The sequence below is a fragment of the Leptonotus elevatus genome, chromosome 9 (assembly GCF_054856555.1).
Source record: "Leptonotus elevatus isolate MCC_2025b chromosome 9, RoL_Lele_1.0, whole genome shotgun sequence".
In the NCBI taxonomy this organism is placed as follows: Eukaryota; Metazoa; Chordata; class Actinopteri; order Syngnathiformes; family Syngnathidae; genus Leptonotus; species Leptonotus elevatus.
In genome coordinates, this window is record NC_141247.1 from 22,847,830 (window position 1) to 22,864,483 (window position 16,654).

Below are 16,654 nucleotides of genomic sequence, written 5' to 3' on the forward strand. Positions count from 1 at the left end.
AATATTTTGTTGATTTGTTTATTGAATCAATTTGACTTACTAACTTACTAGTATCATTTTAGCTACATGCACAAGAAAAAGAAAAAATTCCATAATATTTTGTATGTTTTTTAAATGTACTTATTGTTTTATTTTATTGTTTTTCCTCAACAACAGTTTACTTTATAATAACGTGAGAGAAGACGTTAGCAGCTTCAGAAAATGAAGGAAAAAATATTTTTTTGAACCTACTAAAACTAGTGCAATAAATTTTTGGTAAATGACTTAACTTTATTTTTAGTTACATTTAATTAGGTTATTATTTCATTTAGTAGCAATTTACTTTATAGCAACTTCCATCAAACTTAAGAGAAGGCATAACAACTTTTTCAAAAGAAAAATATGTTATGGTTTTATATACTTTCTACAAATTAATCACAAACATTTGCTGTTGTTTTTTACTTCAAGTAAGTTGCAGTGGCTTTCAGGAAAGGGAAGACAATTATTTTTGTAGCGTCCTCAGCTAACTCTAGCTACGTGTTCAAGCAAAGTCAAGTAATTTATTTGACATTTATATTGTCTTTTGTTTTTAATCATTTTATTGGTTGCTCAGACACAATGCGAGCATTTTTTTTTTTTGTGGTTTTATTTCAATTTTAACTTTAGAGGACAAAAGTGTAATGGCAAAAGCGGTGCACACGTCTGTGTCCTGTCTGCTCAGTACAATTTGGCGAAAGAGAAAAAGTCAAAGAAAAGCCAAGAAAATGGAGCTTGTTGGATTACGCATTGGCAGAGCCAGCGCAACATTTCAGCGTTGTGACAGGGGAGGACATTTGAAGGGGGTTATGGCACGGGCGGGTGTGTGCGTGTGCGCGCGCAGACGCCGGTGCGCCTCGCGGCCATCGCGCTGCCCCGGATGCACAGCGGCGGCCTTTCTGCTCGGCTGCTCAACGGCGCGCACGCGCATTCCCGCTTTGAGCCGCCACTGCGCCCCTAAATCACCGCGCTCGAGCGCACGCGTCATGTACACACTCCGTGTGTGTGCGTGCGTGCGTGCGTGCGTGCGTGCGCGCGTGTGGTGATGTACTACAGTAGGCCGGCCGCTGTATGTGCGGTCCCGTTAACCTCGTAGGGTAAGACAAAGCGACATTTTAATGAGCGTGGGTTCGAAATGCAAAAGGAAGCGAAATGGTAACGCGATGGCCAATAATGGGAGGAAAGCGTACAAAGTCAGGTTACACAAAAACACACCTGACAATATTGCCGCCACAACATAGGAAAGTCAAGTGAAAACGTTTCTTTGCAATATGTTTTGTGCACCCCCACTTGTCTAAACACGGTATTTTGAATAATAATGTGTTTGTGGAATATGAATTGCATTAAGTGCTTTGTTTTTAATTTGGTTCAGTTCAAATGGGCTCCTGTGGGCCAAAAAGAGGCGCGACTTTGTGGAGCACTTTTGTAGATTTAACAAAGCCATCGATGTACACAATAAAGTGGTTTCAATTATGACCCCTGTGGAACCCCATATTTAATTATTCTATTTAACAATCTTCCTTCATTTCTTTACTTCCATCTTTCCTGCCTGTCCTCAAACCTGGTTATTGTTTGGGATCTTTTCCTTCCTTCCTTCCTTCCTTCCTTCCTTCCATCCTTCCTTCCGTCCTTCCTTCCTTCCGTCCTTCCTTCCTTCTTTCATTTTACCTTCTTTTCCTGCCTTCTTTCCACAAAGACCTGTTTATTTTCTGCCATATTTTCCTTCCTTCCTTCCTTCTGTGCCTTTCCTCCTTATGTTCCTTTCCTCCTTCCTTCCTTCTTTCATTTGTTCCTTCCTTTCCTGCCTTCTTTCCACAAGACCTGCTTATTCCATCTTTTCCTTCCTGACCACCCTCCTTCCTTCCTTCCTTTCCGCCCTCCCTTCTGTTCCTTCCTTCCTTCCTTAAATAAATACATGTACTTAAAAATGGAAAATATGTCTATTCGGGACGGACGGATGGATGGATAGACGTCCACAATGATCCACATCGATATCAAATCTGAATGCATAAGATTTCCGATGGCTAAAAGTGCTGACTCGTGACAGGCCAGACAAATGAGTCTTGCTTTTTACCATTTTTTTTTCATCCTTGCAATGCAGATGGATTTTTCATTTCCGTGGCATGAAATATGTCGGCAATCACTTAAAGTTTTAAGTCTTGATGCAGTGCGGCAGGCTGACGTGCTCCCGTCAGCTTCTTGGCTGTGCAAAGGGGAAGCAAATGAGGGGCAGAGCTAATCATCAAGTGGCTCTCAGTTGGGAAATCTGCTGACTCAAGATCCAAAACGTTGGCCCGATAGCGAGTCTACAGCGGCGTTTTCTTTTTTCTTTTTTTTGATGACGAGGCGAAAAAGAGCCGCGCGAACAGTTAAGCGCCTGTTTGCTGGTTCCAGTTAAACACTAAACGTCTGTGACGGACGGAGGCCTCGATATTCACTGAATCTTGCGCTTGATGGCTTGTTTATTTGCTGACAATCTCAATATGAGACAGATTTCATCACCGGAATCAACATGATTGTTTTGACATGCAATGTTCAGTGACTGAAAAATTGTTGTTAGCAAGCTTTTGGCTAGAATAAATGAGGAGTGCGCTGATAGTCAAAAGAGGTTTCCAGATGAACATTTCCTGCTATGATATTAATTTTGTGGTGTTGTTGTGATTTTTATTCTCCACACTTTTTTTGCCGTGTAACAACTCCGAGATAATACTTCTGATTTACACCGTTCCAATTTAAACTTGCTTCAAAAATTCACGCCTCCCACGGTATATATCGTCTGATTCCACATTGCTTACAGTATTCATACAATTTGACGTTAAATAACAACTTTTTCCCATTCATTCTCAACGGGACTGACTCACTTGCCACGCCCATTTCCATACATACAACTGATCATCATTTCCAGGTTAGTTAGTTAGTAGAGTCCAGTAACCAGGAGGTTGCAGGTTCAAATCCCACCTCTGAGTGTACATCGTAAATATATCCATGACTATTATGCTAAGTAATATACGTGTATACCAACTGACTATCATATCAGGAAATGGATTATAATTTTTCTGAAATGATTAAATCCCACTTTAGACAGATTGCAGTTCAAGTTTTCTTTGTATTCATTTGTCATTTAACTACAATTAAAAATGTAATAATAATTGTCGCGTCATTTATCTTTCAATTGACTTCATAAACACGCGCATTCAAATCTTAGCAATCAGCTCTTCAGCATTCCTGCGCAATTTCCGCAGAAATTGCACGTTGTCTTCATTAACAGATGACGTCTGGCCTGCAATGGGTGCGAAGAGAGAAAAGTCCTGGCATGACTGCCACCATCTTCCCCTGACTTCAACCCTATGGAGGACGTGTTAAAAGGAAGCTCAATGAGGGACGGCGGCTTTATACCTCCAAACAGCCACTTTTGATATCCCCAAATGAGACACAGACACAAACTATCCGCGGACTTTCAAGTTCAGAGTACGAGAAACTTGTTGAGATGATATTTTCCTGTTTGGGGATGTTGCGGTAAAAAAAAACTGGATCACTTGGTTCCACACGTCCCGTTCTTCTGCCGGCATACACATTGCCTTCATTGTTTGGAATCATTATTACTGACAGTTTACTGCCCCCCCCCCCGCCCCTCCAACCCCCCCCCCCCCAAATTGTTTGAATGATGGGAAATCCTCGCTTGAAATGAGCCCGGCCTCGTGTGTGTTTATCCTTCCTAAATCATGTCGCTGGAAACAGAAGACGAAGGGATGGAAGGGGGGGGGGGGGGGGCAGCGGACCTCACATCCTGACATCTGCGAAGCACCTGTCCTGAACCGAGCGCGCTATGCTAGCTTGGCCCGAGCGCATTCAAGGGAGCAAACGAAGCAGATTTGAACCCCAACGAGCTTTCAACAACAAGCCGATGCCACCTGTCTTGAGTTGATTCATAACCGTACGTCCAGCCATATTTTCTGGTCGCAGTTTTTGTTTTCATCGCGTTCAAATGTTGCGTGTCTGCAACAGCACTTGAGATGTCAACGTGGCCCGAAATTGCAAATTTGGCTTCGTTTGACAAAATCTTTCGTCCAGAGAATTCACCGAAAATACTACCAAAACTGTCAAAATTAAAACATAAATATATGACTAAATAAGCGAATACAAGTGACAATAAAAACGGATATAAAAAATATATATAATTGCAAAATGACTGCATCATACCAAAATTGCTGACTTCCTCTTCAATTCCTGGAATGAGACTTTTTCGTCAACCTGACTTCAGCAATGTTTGATTAGCGTTGGGGTTATAAGGGGGGTCCTTGGAAAAAATTCTTGCCTGTAAGGGGGTCCCTGGACCCGCAAAGTTTGAGAGCCCCTGTCCTAAATGCGTGTAATTCAAAGCAAAGAGGCCGTGTTTGCACTTTAGACACGGCCACATCCCAAATGTTGCCTCAACACATATTTGAGTGACGGGGGGCTGCTTTGGAAGCAGACATAATCCCGTTAGATCAAGTCCACCTTCAGAGGACACCGGCGGGCGGAATGCTACGCTCCAGAGAGGAGCATTTTATTCTCATCAAATTACACTTTTAATTTTGATATACCATTTTTTATTACTAAATTAACCACCACAAAAATCCGCGAGGAATTTAAGTCCACCCAAAAAGAATTGCAATTTCCAAAAGATGCCAAAAGATGGCAGAAAATCACTTTTTTTTTTTTTTTACTGAAAACAGATTCATCTTCCCTCACTTCAACGTAGTTGCTTTACCCAAAGATGCCACAAGATGGTGCCAAACAATACTTTTATTTTAGACATGGCTTTGGCCTGAGCGCAAAAACAGAATTCCGTCCACTTACAATTTTTTTTCATGCGTAGATCAGACGTGTCCTTATTTTTTAAGTGGTTTTCTATGAAGATGACATAAATTTATTAAAAATATAGCCCAAAAATAATAAAATAATATTTTATAAACAAGGGCATATAACCAAATCAGTATTTTTCACCTTTTGTAAAAAATAAATAAAATAAATTTTAACTAATTTGCTCCCAACAACGTATAAATACGTTCTATTTTAAATATTGCCAATGTCCCAAAAACATATTTATAAATGTTTTATGTTTTTGTATACTAGAGCATACAGAAGACTTTGATACAGCCTATGAACTGCAGAGAACGGTTGAAGCAATGGTACTAATTACAAAAATGGCCAACAGGTGGCATCAGAGTATAAGTGATCAACCAGGGCCATGTTGCAAAAAAGCTTTTTCGAATAATGATGAAACTTAGCTATAATTCTAATAATAATTGCTGCAAAACGTGAACAGATACAAATATACTCTTTTCTGATGAAAGAAGAGACTCTAATCTTTCTTTTGGTAGGTTCCATGTTTTGATAGCAATAGAACACAATATTCTGTGGGCCTTGCAAAATCAGTCAAAATGCAGTAAAACAGCCGAGAGCGAAGGGGGTTGCTTCAGTGAAACTGTCTGGGAGTGAATGAGTTTAATGAAAATGTCAAATATTTTCAAATCAATTATTGACTTACCTCTTTTTTTTTTGGTCTATTTCTTAGATTTTAGATGAGCCGCAGGCTGCAAATAGCCCCGGGGTCAGAGTTTGCGCCATGTGCCTTGCGTCACGTTTCACGTGCTTAGCTATTCGCTTGATAACCATTGTGTCACTCACTTCGATTGGCCTCTCACTACGACTGCCCATGTGACCCGCGCATGTGTGCGCGCGTGTGCTTCCTGTCCCAGATAACAGCAGTATGCCGAGAGGCCGCCCTGCTGGCCCTGCAGGAGGACATGCAAGCCGAGCACGTGGACGCCAGGCACTTCCAGAGCGCCCTCGCCGCCGTGAGGCCGCGCGTCCCCGACTCCCTGGTCCAGTCCTACGTCGCCTACCAGCAGCGGAACGCCAACGCCTTCGTCACCCCGCCTTCTTTCCTGCCCCCCCTTTGATGTCTATTTGTTTTTGGCTTGCCATCATTTGCTGGCTCCGAGTCGTCCCATCATGTAAACGACATCATCCAGCAGTCAAACATATGGTCGCATCAAGTATAAAGATTCCATCATCATGAATTATTTAACGTTCAATAATCACGGTAAAATGGTAAATGTGCTGCTTTTTAATAAGCCTCACATTTACCCATTCACACACTTGTTCATACACCAGTGGTCGACGCTGCCCAACAAAATACTATCAAAAATATGTTTTAATAAACAAGGGCATATAAACAAATAAATATTTTTCACCTTTTGTAAAAAAAAAAGTAAAAATAAAAACTTTTTTTTTTAATTAAAATGTCAAATGTTTTTAAATCAATTATTGTCTTAGTTGGGAGGCAACATTGCAATAAATGGATTTTGTGTTTTTGGTTGTGTCTTCTCTTGGGGGGGGGGGGGGGGAATATGTTTACATAAAGAGTACATATAATTTTGCTCAGGGCGGTTTTTTGTTTGTTTTTTAACTAGAAGAAAAAGGCATAATCCTCACATATCCAAAATAATTGTTTTCAAATTGAAAAGAGAAACGGATGTTAATAATGCAGTGAGATGACTTATTTTTTAATTTCTTCATGGGCATTGTGAAAAACTAAAGTCATGTACACATTTTCTCAAATTTAATTTGAAAAATCCAATAGTGTATGGAGCTTGTAATGTCATATATATATTCTTTTTTTTTTCTCAAATGCATGGATCTTTATAACAACATTTTGACTGTATTTTTAAAATTGAGAAATCAATAAATGGATGCAAAATAAAATCTTAAACATCTATATTTTGTACTTCCTATGAAATATCTATACATGTATTTAAATTTAAGAAAAAGAGAGAGAGAGAGAGACAATCAATGTCCTATGGGACGAAGCCATCTGCCTCCTGAGACTGACGCTTTCCAACGTGGTCCTCCATTTTGTGCCCAGTCCGTCCAGGTCGCCCTAATGGCGACACTGGCGGCCATCTGTCGCTTTCTAAAGCAGCGACAGCAACTCCCATCAGTCACTAAACCTGCTCAAAACTCTCACCAACGCTTTAAGTATTCTTTTTATGACTGTCTCTATGTGTTGTGTCGAGGCCGAGCAGCATACGGGAGGGAGGCCCCTTCTTCCCTCCCGTATGGATTGTTCCATTTGAATGGCGGCCCCATTGACTTTGTATTGAACTTCCCCTTTTCTCATGGATCCGGATGTAGCGCATCCGCGACACCAATCAAAGCAGTCAGTCGGGGACACGGGTGGGGGAGGGGCCGAGCGGAGTGGTGGGCGCGGGGGTGGGGGTTGTGGGGCTTTTCCTACTCACCCCTCCCCCGCGCTTCTTGTGTTTTTAAGGTGGACCGGAACTGATGTGAGTAGCAGGCATTCCACTGGGATACAGAACGTTCACATTGTACACGTGTGAACATTTTTGAATAATAATAATAATTATGTGTCAAACAGGTACACATGCATAATATTAAAATAAAATAATATTCTTAAGGATGTGTCCTTTTTCAAGGTGTTTAAAAAAATAATCTACTTAAGTACAGTAATTAAAGTAGCATAGATAGTTTACACTTTCCATATTTAAAACTATAGACATTGTTTTATTTACTCACTTTATTTGTATTGTTATTTACAATGTATTTTATTTGTAATTAGTCTACGCATTCAATGTATGTACAATTGAAATATATATTTTTAATTTGTAGGCCTTCGGTTCACTCTTAATTGGTAACGTCTTGTGAAATTAATAAATGATTGAGTTTTTACCTGATTTTTTAAAGGGTTTCTTTATTTAGGATATATTTTTCCATGATTATTTTCAAATGAATAAACGTTTTTCATTGTAAATATAAAAATGTGTAGTAATCAATGATTCAATAATTATAAAAACAAACCCAATATAAATATTTCATCTTAATGAATTAATTATGTCCACTTTTGTCTTTTCCCCTAAAAAATATTTCATTTGTAATTTATTTGTGTTTTTAAGAATTGATGTAAAAAATTATATCATATCATTATTTTTTTCTATTTGAATTTACTACTAAATACAAATTAAAGGTTTGTTTAAGTGACAAACTGGATGTTGTTTAATTCAAACTGACCTAATGTAAATGCAAATGTTGAGTAATAGTGATTCCGCATGGGTCACTTAGCAACATGTTTTTCACATGTTCGAGTACAGTAAGTTCCCCTGATGAGTCTTTCTTACCAAAAAAAATGACAAAAGCACCGAGAAGGGGCCCTAAAAAAAAAATAGAAAAGAAAACGTGTTGCGTCACAGTGCGTCACTTGATTATTCACCAAAGCCACAAGAGCGGAAACGCTCCGGTCCACCTTAACGGCTTCAGCACATCTGCCCAATGAATCAGGAGCGGATGCGATGTATCCTTTTTCAGGGGCCTCAATGGCCAGTGGGAGGTGCCTTGTGCTGCAGCAAACACTGCGGGGCCCCCCCGGCCTCATTCATTCAGAGCTCACAGGCCCGCCAAGCACCAAGCAAGCAAGCAAACGAGCAGGGAAGCGGGGAGGCGAGCCAAAGCCAGCCTTGACGCCTCAGAGCGCCCGTACGCCGCAGGAGCACCCGCTTTGGACCTAAACTCCCTTCGCCTTTTCGCCAATTTAACGCTCGCCCCCACTTTTCTCCACTTTGCGCTCACTTTTCTCACACTTCCACGCACGGGACTCCGACTCGGCTCGGTCCTGGCCGGAGATCAGCCTGCCTCTCGTCCGTGTAAAAAAAAGTGCGCAGCTGTGCATGTGTGCAGAGGGGCTTTGGATGTACTCGCTTTTTTTTTTTCTCTCTCTTTCTTTACGCACGGGAAACTTGACGTAAAAACAAGGGAATTAACGCCGCAAACGGGATACACGCACTTGGATTAGCAGGCTGCGAATGCTCCGCGTTCAATTTGCGTGGGGGGACAACACGCTTCTTTTCTGGATGGACTCTCGGTAGGCTGCCTGGCTTGATGGATTCGAGCCCATGGACGCTTGCATATAGGTAAATAACCGTTTTAAAGTTATTTTCACGCAATTTTGCGCCGCACCTTGGGGATTAGCGCACCTTTTTAAAACACTTTTGCAGCACTTACAAAGCCTCCCCGCGTGGGCTTTGATGGGTTTAAAAGCGCACAAAGTCGATGTTGAAGGGAGGGTTTTTTTTTTCTTCTTCCTTGGTGGAGGTTCCACGCGTGCATGCATGCGTCCTTCCGTGGCTGTTGCCTGCGACAAACACCCCTCCCCCTCCCCCTCCCCCAGCAACGGCGCTCGTTTTCATTCATAACTTTTCCTATTTGCATGCAACGCAGGCTTTAGGTGCAAATTTACTTAGTCGATGTTTGACAAAAACGCTCAATACGCACGAGCAGATTGACGCCAGGTGTCCAAAATTGTCATAAAAGTTTGTTTGAAATTAGCAAAAAAAAAAAAAAAGAAGTGCGAGCGGTGGAAAATAAGGAGCGTGGGCCATGGAGAGTATGTACAATTGTCAAAGTTGTTTGGGAGGAAAATAAAATATCTTGTAAAGAGGAGTTTAAACAACGGCGTTTTCAGCGACCGGTGACATTTTCAAAGTGTTTTTCACAACTCACTTTGACCTTGAGGCTTTTTGTTGTTGTTGTTTTCTCTTCACCATTTCCTTCAAAAGCCCCCCCCCCCCTCTACTTTCCAGTGGGGGTGCGTGCGAGAATACTAAGCGAGGCGGCTCATTTAGTCGCTGTCCTCATTTCGTGGCCGCGCTTGCATTTAAATGTTAACTAGTCATAGAGATGTAAATGAGCGAGGGGAAGTGTTTGCTAGCGGGCCCCCGTTGGACTTTTTGCAATGCGTGCGTATTGGGGTGAGGAAAAGGGGGGGGGGGGTATTAGAGGGTAGAGTAGTCTTGTTAGTCGATTTCTGGTGAACGACAAGATTCCCACAAGGGAAATCGGCTGTTGTCTCCACAATGAAAACTACACAATGCCGAACGACTAATGTTAAATCAAAGAGGTCACAATTTCAGTGCGGTCTCAACTGAAATCTTGAAATAACAAGCTACAGAAATGTAATTTTTTTTTTTACTATTATTGTTACATTGTCATTTTAATAAGCAGGAGTAAGTGTAATAGTGATTTTATTTATTTTTTATTATAATTTTTTTATACTAGCTGCACCCTTTTTGGGCCCTCAAGGACACCATAGAAAGCATAGAAATTGCAATACAAAGTGAGTGCTGATAAGGGTACGTACGGTACACGTGTATTTTTTTCTCCAAAAAGTAAAAAATAAATAAATTCAGAGGTAGAACTGAATGATGTGTGGGATGCAGCCGATTTTAGCAGAGGTGGTCAAAAGTAACCCAATTATGGACCGATCCACTTTATGGGTCAATTTGACCCAACTTTGAGTCAAGAAATGGTTCTTTTTAGTGTAAAACAATTCATAAATATTGGTCAGATATATGACTTATGCTACTATTTTAAGAGGGTGACAAAATGGTTAAAAGATACTCAAGCATTTGACGACGAGTTAACCCTAACTGACCAATTCCTCCCGTTTTGCGCAGGTTTTCCGATGCATGCCAAGTCCACGGTGAATGTCGGAAGTGGTGATCCCCCCAGATGGAGCTCCAAAGTCAACATGGCCCCGGCGGTTCATTAGTGGTGATCCAGCAGCCCTCCCTCGAGAGCCGCCAGAGGTCGGATTACGAGCGGGAGTTCCAGCATGCAGCCATCCTCTCCCTGGACCAGATCAAGGCCATCCGCTCCAGCAACGAGTACACGGAGGGGCCGTCGGTGGCGCGCCGCCCGCCCGTGCCCCGCATGCCGCCGCGGCCGCACGACAAGCAGGAGAGGACTCACGAGGTCATCCTGGTCAATGTGAACAACAACTATGAGCACCGGCCGTCCGCAGGGGTGGTGGTGGGCGGCCACCATTGGGGCGGCGGCGGCGGCGGCGGGGCCCGGGTGCCGGTTCTGAGCCGCTCTACCAGCACGGGGAGCGCCGCCAGCTCGGGGAGCAACAGCAGCGCCTCCTCCGAGCAGGGACTCCTGGCGCGCTCGCCGCCCGCCAGACTCAACTCGCGGCCCGTTCGGACTCAGCCCAAAGCCAAAGGGCCGGTAGCGGGCCCCAACTCGGGTCCCCACTTGCACCAGGGGCCGCTCAAGGGCAAACCGGACTTCTCGGGCCCGGCCAAAGGGGCGGCGCCGCCCCCCTCCGCCGCCGGGCACCAATTCATCTGCGAACGTTGCGGCAAATGCAAGTGCAGCGAGTGCACGGCCCCCCGCAGCTTGCCCTCGTGCCTGGCGTGCAACGGCCAGTGCCTTTGCTCGGCGGAGAGCGCGCTGGAGCACGGCACGTGCATGTGCCTGGTCAAGGGCATCTTCTACCACTGCTCCAACGACGACGAGGGGGACTCGTGCGCCGACCACCCCTGCTCGCCGTCGCACTCGCACTGCTGCTCGCGCTTCCTGTGCATGGGATTAATGTCGGTACTCTTCCCCTGCCTGCTGTGCTACCCGCCGGTCAAGGGCTGCCTGAAGGCGTGCCAGGGATGCTACGACCGGGTGCGGAGGCCCGGCTGCCGATGCAAAAACTCCAACACTGTGTACTGCAAACTGGAGAGCTGGGCCCCGCAGAACCAGGAGAAACCCTCCTGATCGCCCCCCCCCCCCCAACAACCACCACCACAGACAATGATGACAGAAAACAGAAAATCTAGCAAGCACCTCCCGCCCGTCTTCCCTCGAAGAAAAACCACTCGATTTGAAAAGTTATTTTTCTGGTTCAGGACCATGTTTTTGTTTTACACACCAGTGTTTGCCTTAACCGCTCCTATGTCTTTCCTCGAGTCTCTTCTCCGATTTCTGTATCGTTTTACTTCCGTTTTTTTTCCTGTGAAGGAGTGTCTTTTCAAAGCAGGGTTTCTGAAACTAACCCCCCCAATCTCCTGCTAATATCAATTCAAAATGTACAATGCAAAAGAACACAACTCCAAATTGGCATATGGGTTCGAGGCCGGAAATGGGACCCATGCTTGCCCCGTGACTGTCGTTTTGGGAAACGCTGCTCATTTTTAGCATAATTTCTCAGGCTGGGTATCGATTTGAATTTCCTGAATTGATTCACAAGACTTCAATTTGATTCGATTCACTTCAATGTTGATATTGATTAATTATGGAACATCAATTCTTCTTAAATGTCAAGGACATGATTAAAAACTCCACAAATATATAAGTTCCAAAGTCAATTTGACGGAGGCAGTAATTGGTCAAATGATTTAGTTTGTTAAAGTAACACGTGAACAGTACATTTCAAGAAAACGGTAAGATTTTTAAAAAATGGCCTGAAATTCAAATAATTTTTTTTTTCAGAATTTATGGGGAAAATGAAATTTGAATGACCGATTCATGGGTTTATGAATCAAAATTGGGCTCAAAAAGGAAAATCGATTCAATATCGATTTATTACATTTTTATTTTATTTTTTTAACATTGGTCCCGTCAACTCAAACCAAACTAATGCAACTCCAATTTGACATTTGGGGGCTGTCCCCTAAAAATGGGACCCATTCTATGCCCCTGATCCTCAGTTTGGAAAACCTTGCTTATTTTTCAACATGATTTCTCAAACTCAGCCCGCTGCCAATGTCTCCTCGGAACTATACAAAAGATCACAACTCCAATTTGACATTTAGGACCCGTTCTTGGCCCCTGTGCCTCAGTTTGAGAAACCCTGCTTATCTTTAGGGCAATGATGTAGCTGTTACCTGCAGGTATCTTTTTTCTTTCTTTCTTTTTTTTTTTTGGAATTACCGGTTGCTAGAAAACACTAAAAACCTCCTCCATGCTTATGTTGCATTAACACAAGCACATCCATCTCATAGTATTTGTTTTTCCTCTCGTCTCTCCACATGGAATATGTTTCTCTTCCCTTCATGCTCCCATTTATTTTGTGTACATTGTATGCTCAAAAAAGAGGCCTTCTGGCTATTTTGGTTAAGAAAATCTGTTCAAATTGTTTTTGTTGTTGTACAAAAATATTTATTATGTGAAGCTCTATTATTTTATGATATTTATTGCAAGAGACAGTCTTAAAATTTTACTCATGTCAATATAACAAAAATATCAAATACTTACTGAGAAAAAAAAATTAAAAGGGTGGCACAAAAGAAAACTATGTTAACTTTAATGCAGAAAATATATTAATTAATGAAAACAAACAAGCACGTGTCTGGCTCTTTTTTTTTTCCTGAATGTGTGTGTTGGTGGCATTTTTGGCTTTATGAATGTGACGTTGACATCACACGAACATCACACTGCACTCCCAACAGGAAGTTGCTCAACAAGTCACCGCAAGACCCTCGCAATCAGATTCCTAAACTTCCAGGCACTCTCCATATTGCATGTGTGTGTGTGCATGCGACCATCACCAGGCCACCTGTTCAAAGATAATAAAACCGGTGGCCATCAATGGCGAGTTTTTATGGCGTAGTTCCTGCACTTAAGGAAAAATCCAACCTCACCCTCTTCCTTTCCTTTTCCCCCTACCCTTGTCTTACTATTTTTTGTGTGCGTGTGTCAGGGGAATTTATCACTTGGGAAGTCTGCTGACCCCCGCCAGCGCCCCCCCAACCCCCCAGCGGATGAGATCATCACTTTGAAATGTCAGTTGGACAAACCAGGAAGTCCTCAGATGCGTCGTAAAAGTTTAGCAGATAAGAAGGTAAACAAAAGGGCACAAAACGAGCTATCAGTTTACATACAGTCTCAGTGAGTGTTTTGACTTTGTCAGCACTTTAGGCGGGACAAGCACGTTGGAGAAAATGAGAGGTACAATTGAGTAAAAACCTTTTAAAGTAAGTTCCAATACGAGAAAATGCTTGCTGCTAAGAAGGGTTTGGCTAGTTGATGACTAAATTATGGTGAGACAAGACAAAAAAAAACGATGTTTATAAAATGTATGCTCTCAAACGATTTGTTTGTATTTTTAGGCAGGCAATGTTTGGGCAGCTAATTTGTGGGTCCTCTATGGCTTGTGACATCACAGCAAGAATTACAATTGAATAAAAAAAACCTTAAATATAAGTTCAAATACAAGCAAATGGTTGCTGCTAAGACGTGTTTGACTATTTGATGACTAAATTATGGTGAGACAAGACAAAAAAACGATGTTTATAAAATGTATGCTCTCAAACTATTTGTTTATACTTTTAGGCAGGCAATGTTTGGGCAGCTAATCCTTGGGTCCTCTATGGCTTGTAACATCACAGCAAGAGGTACAATTGAAAAAAACAACAACCTTAAATTTAAGTTCAAATACAAGCAAATGGTTGCTGCTAAGAAGTGTTTGACTATTTGATGACTAAATCATGACGAGACAAGAAAAAAACGATGTTTATAAAGTGCATGCTGTACAAAAAATATTTGTATTTTTAGGCAGGTAATGTTTAGGCAGCTAATCCTTGGGTCCTCTTTGACTTGTGACATCACAGCAAGTGAGAGAAAGGAGGACCATGTGACTACTCTGGCGCAGATTTAAAAAGTTACAAGCATAAGGTGAGTTAGTTTTCCTACAGAGGTATAGAATCCGTTTTCCCGGTGTGTTTTTTGCAAAGTTTAGACCTCATGACACATAGCTATATTCACAACTGTTACTTGTTAGCATTAGCCACACACTGTTAAATGAGCTATGATTGATCACTCGTATCAGAAAATTCTGATTCAGCATTCTTTACCCCTTGGCGATATTGTGACCCGTTTTGGGCTTTTTGATGGTTCTGACCAATCCCATATCAAAATAAAATACTGCCCACGGGTTTTAACAGCCAATTCGCATCTCAATTCACAGTCACAGTCCTAGTAAATAAAAAATACAATTTCACTGTCAATTATATCAAATAGCCATTTTGCTAACTTGTCATGTACCACCAGCCAAAAACGTCCTTATGAGGTGTGTTGAGAAAATAGTTTTTGCAAAGTTTAGACCTCATGACACTTATGTAGCTATATTCACAATCGTTAGCATTAGCCGCACACTGTTAAATGGGTTTGGTTATCACTCAAATCCCAAAATTCTGATTCAGCATTCTTTTTTTAACGGTCAATTTGCATCTCAATTCGGGTTGTCAAATTTACAATATAAATACTCATGCTGAGTACAAATATCTATCAAATCTACTTAAGTACATTACCAAAGTGTTACTACTGTCTGTCCTTTGTTACTTCTTACTACTATCCACAAAAATAAAAGCCTATTTATTGCCTTAGAGTTTTGCAAAATATTTGAATGACCCATGAAGAAGGCTCCCCATCCTGACCAAATGTGTTTTTGTGAGGGGTGGGGGTGGAATGTACCTTTTGTTGGCTTAGGAGTGGATTAGTGATTTGTCAGTTTCCTGTCGTCTTTCAGTGCGACGCAACTCGAGAGCCATTTGGCTCCCTCGCATGATGGCAAACAATAGGAGCCCCCCTTACACCCCCCCCCCCTCCACTATATGCTTGTAGTGACAGCGTGTTTACTTGATGTTTTCCAGCCGAAGCCAAATAAGGAAGCCCATCTCAAACTTGGCTATGGAGGCTGAACGAGCTTTTCAACCATTTTCCCCATCTAGAGACATTTTGGTGTTTAGAAAATCCTAAAGTACATTCAACAAAAATATGACGCAGATCGCATATTTTGAGTATGTGTAATGATTGCACGGTAATAGGTTGGCTTATAGTGATGTCTCGGCATTGAGAAAGACACTTAAAAAAAGAAGAAGGATGATTTAGTTAATATTTAATGATATAATTGAACATGCACATATTTTAGTGTGTATATTTTGCATTTTATTTATTTTTCAAGAATATATATTTTGAGTCAAATGGAAAGCACTTTTAAAAATATTGGTTTCAAAGTGTATTTTGTTATTTATAGTCTTTTTTTTTTTTGTATAGTCGTTTATTATTTTTTTTCTTCTGCTTTGTGTCTAATTCCAATCAATGCAACTACCAGGGAGTCCTGCGACAATTTGTAAAAGATTTTAGTAAAATTGTATGACTTTTCTAATATTTTTAATGATACAATATAATGGATAATGCCATCTACTATAAGATTTATGTATCTATTTATTTATTTATTTATTTATTTATCCCTTTCTAAAACGATTTCTATTTTCAAAACATTTGAAATTTTAATTGAAAGCCTTAATTTTAAGCATGTGCTTTTGAACAATTTGATTTCTTCTTCTTCCTTTATTTATTTTTTAAATAGACAAATATATTTTTGGTGGTATATTCATAATTATATTTAATTTTTTATTATTTTTCCTTTTAATTTTGTTTCCTTTCATTTCTGTCCAATTCCGATCAGTTCAGCTAAAACAATCAGCGTCTGCAATGAAAGATGTATAATGATAAGTTCAGTGGTGGAGAATATAAAAAAAGCATGATGCAACATCAATTTGTTGTTGTGATACATGACGTGCATGAAAAATGTGGTTCCATTTGCTCCTCAACACGCGCACATCCTACTCATGTGGTGAGTGAAGCTACATTTGCTAAGTGAAATCTGAGTCACTATTAAGTAATCTGTCGGCGTAAACTGCGCAGCTTGTTTCAGGTTAAATTTAGCAGCTCCACACGCCCACGTCATTCTTCTTGGCGTTATTATTTTTTTTAACTACATGACTACCACGTGAGTCACGGAGGAACC

General features: G+C 41.3%; 2 protein-coding genes and 1 long non-coding RNA gene across 4 annotated transcripts in view; all 3 read left to right on the forward strand.

Annotated features, from left to right (window-relative positions):
- The window catches only part of afg2a (AAA ATPase AFG2A), a 105,198-nt gene extending 98,826 nt beyond the window's left edge, over positions 1-6,372 (forward strand). The window contains exon 17 of the mRNA XM_086085669.1: positions 5,757-6,372. Within this exon, the coding sequence (XP_085941795.1) occupies positions 5,757-5,960 (204 nt within the window). The 3' untranslated portion in view covers positions 5,961-6,372. The remainder of the gene's footprint in view (positions 1-5,756) is intronic.
- A 1,996-nt stretch (positions 6,373-8,368) lies between these two features.
- Positions 8,369-13,175, forward strand: spry1 (sprouty homolog 1, antagonist of FGF signaling (Drosophila)). The gene is made up of 2 exons (XM_086085780.1): positions 8,369-8,984; positions 10,527-13,175. Exon 2 carries the CDS (start codon positions 10,582-10,584, stop codon positions 11,617-11,619), a length of 1,038 nt encoding a protein of 345 aa, XP_085941906.1. The 5' UTR covers positions 8,369-8,984; positions 10,527-10,581; the 3' UTR covers positions 11,620-13,175.
- Positions 13,176-14,406: 1,231 nt separating this feature from the next.
- Positions 14,407-16,654, forward strand: part of LOC147168849 (uncharacterized) — a 73,064-nt gene continuing 70,816 nt past the window's right edge. For both annotated transcript variants that reach the window (XR_015095933.1, XR_015095932.1), the window contains exon 1: positions 14,407-14,517. This is a non-coding gene — a long non-coding RNA (uncharacterized LOC147168849). The remainder of the gene's footprint in view (positions 14,518-16,654) is intronic.

Bases quoted from the DNA above. Each gene is read 5' to 3' on its own strand.
- spry1 (XM_086085780.1), top strand. From the start codon at position 10,582: ATGGAGCTCCAAAGTCAACATGGCCCCGGCGGTTCATTAGTGGTGATC.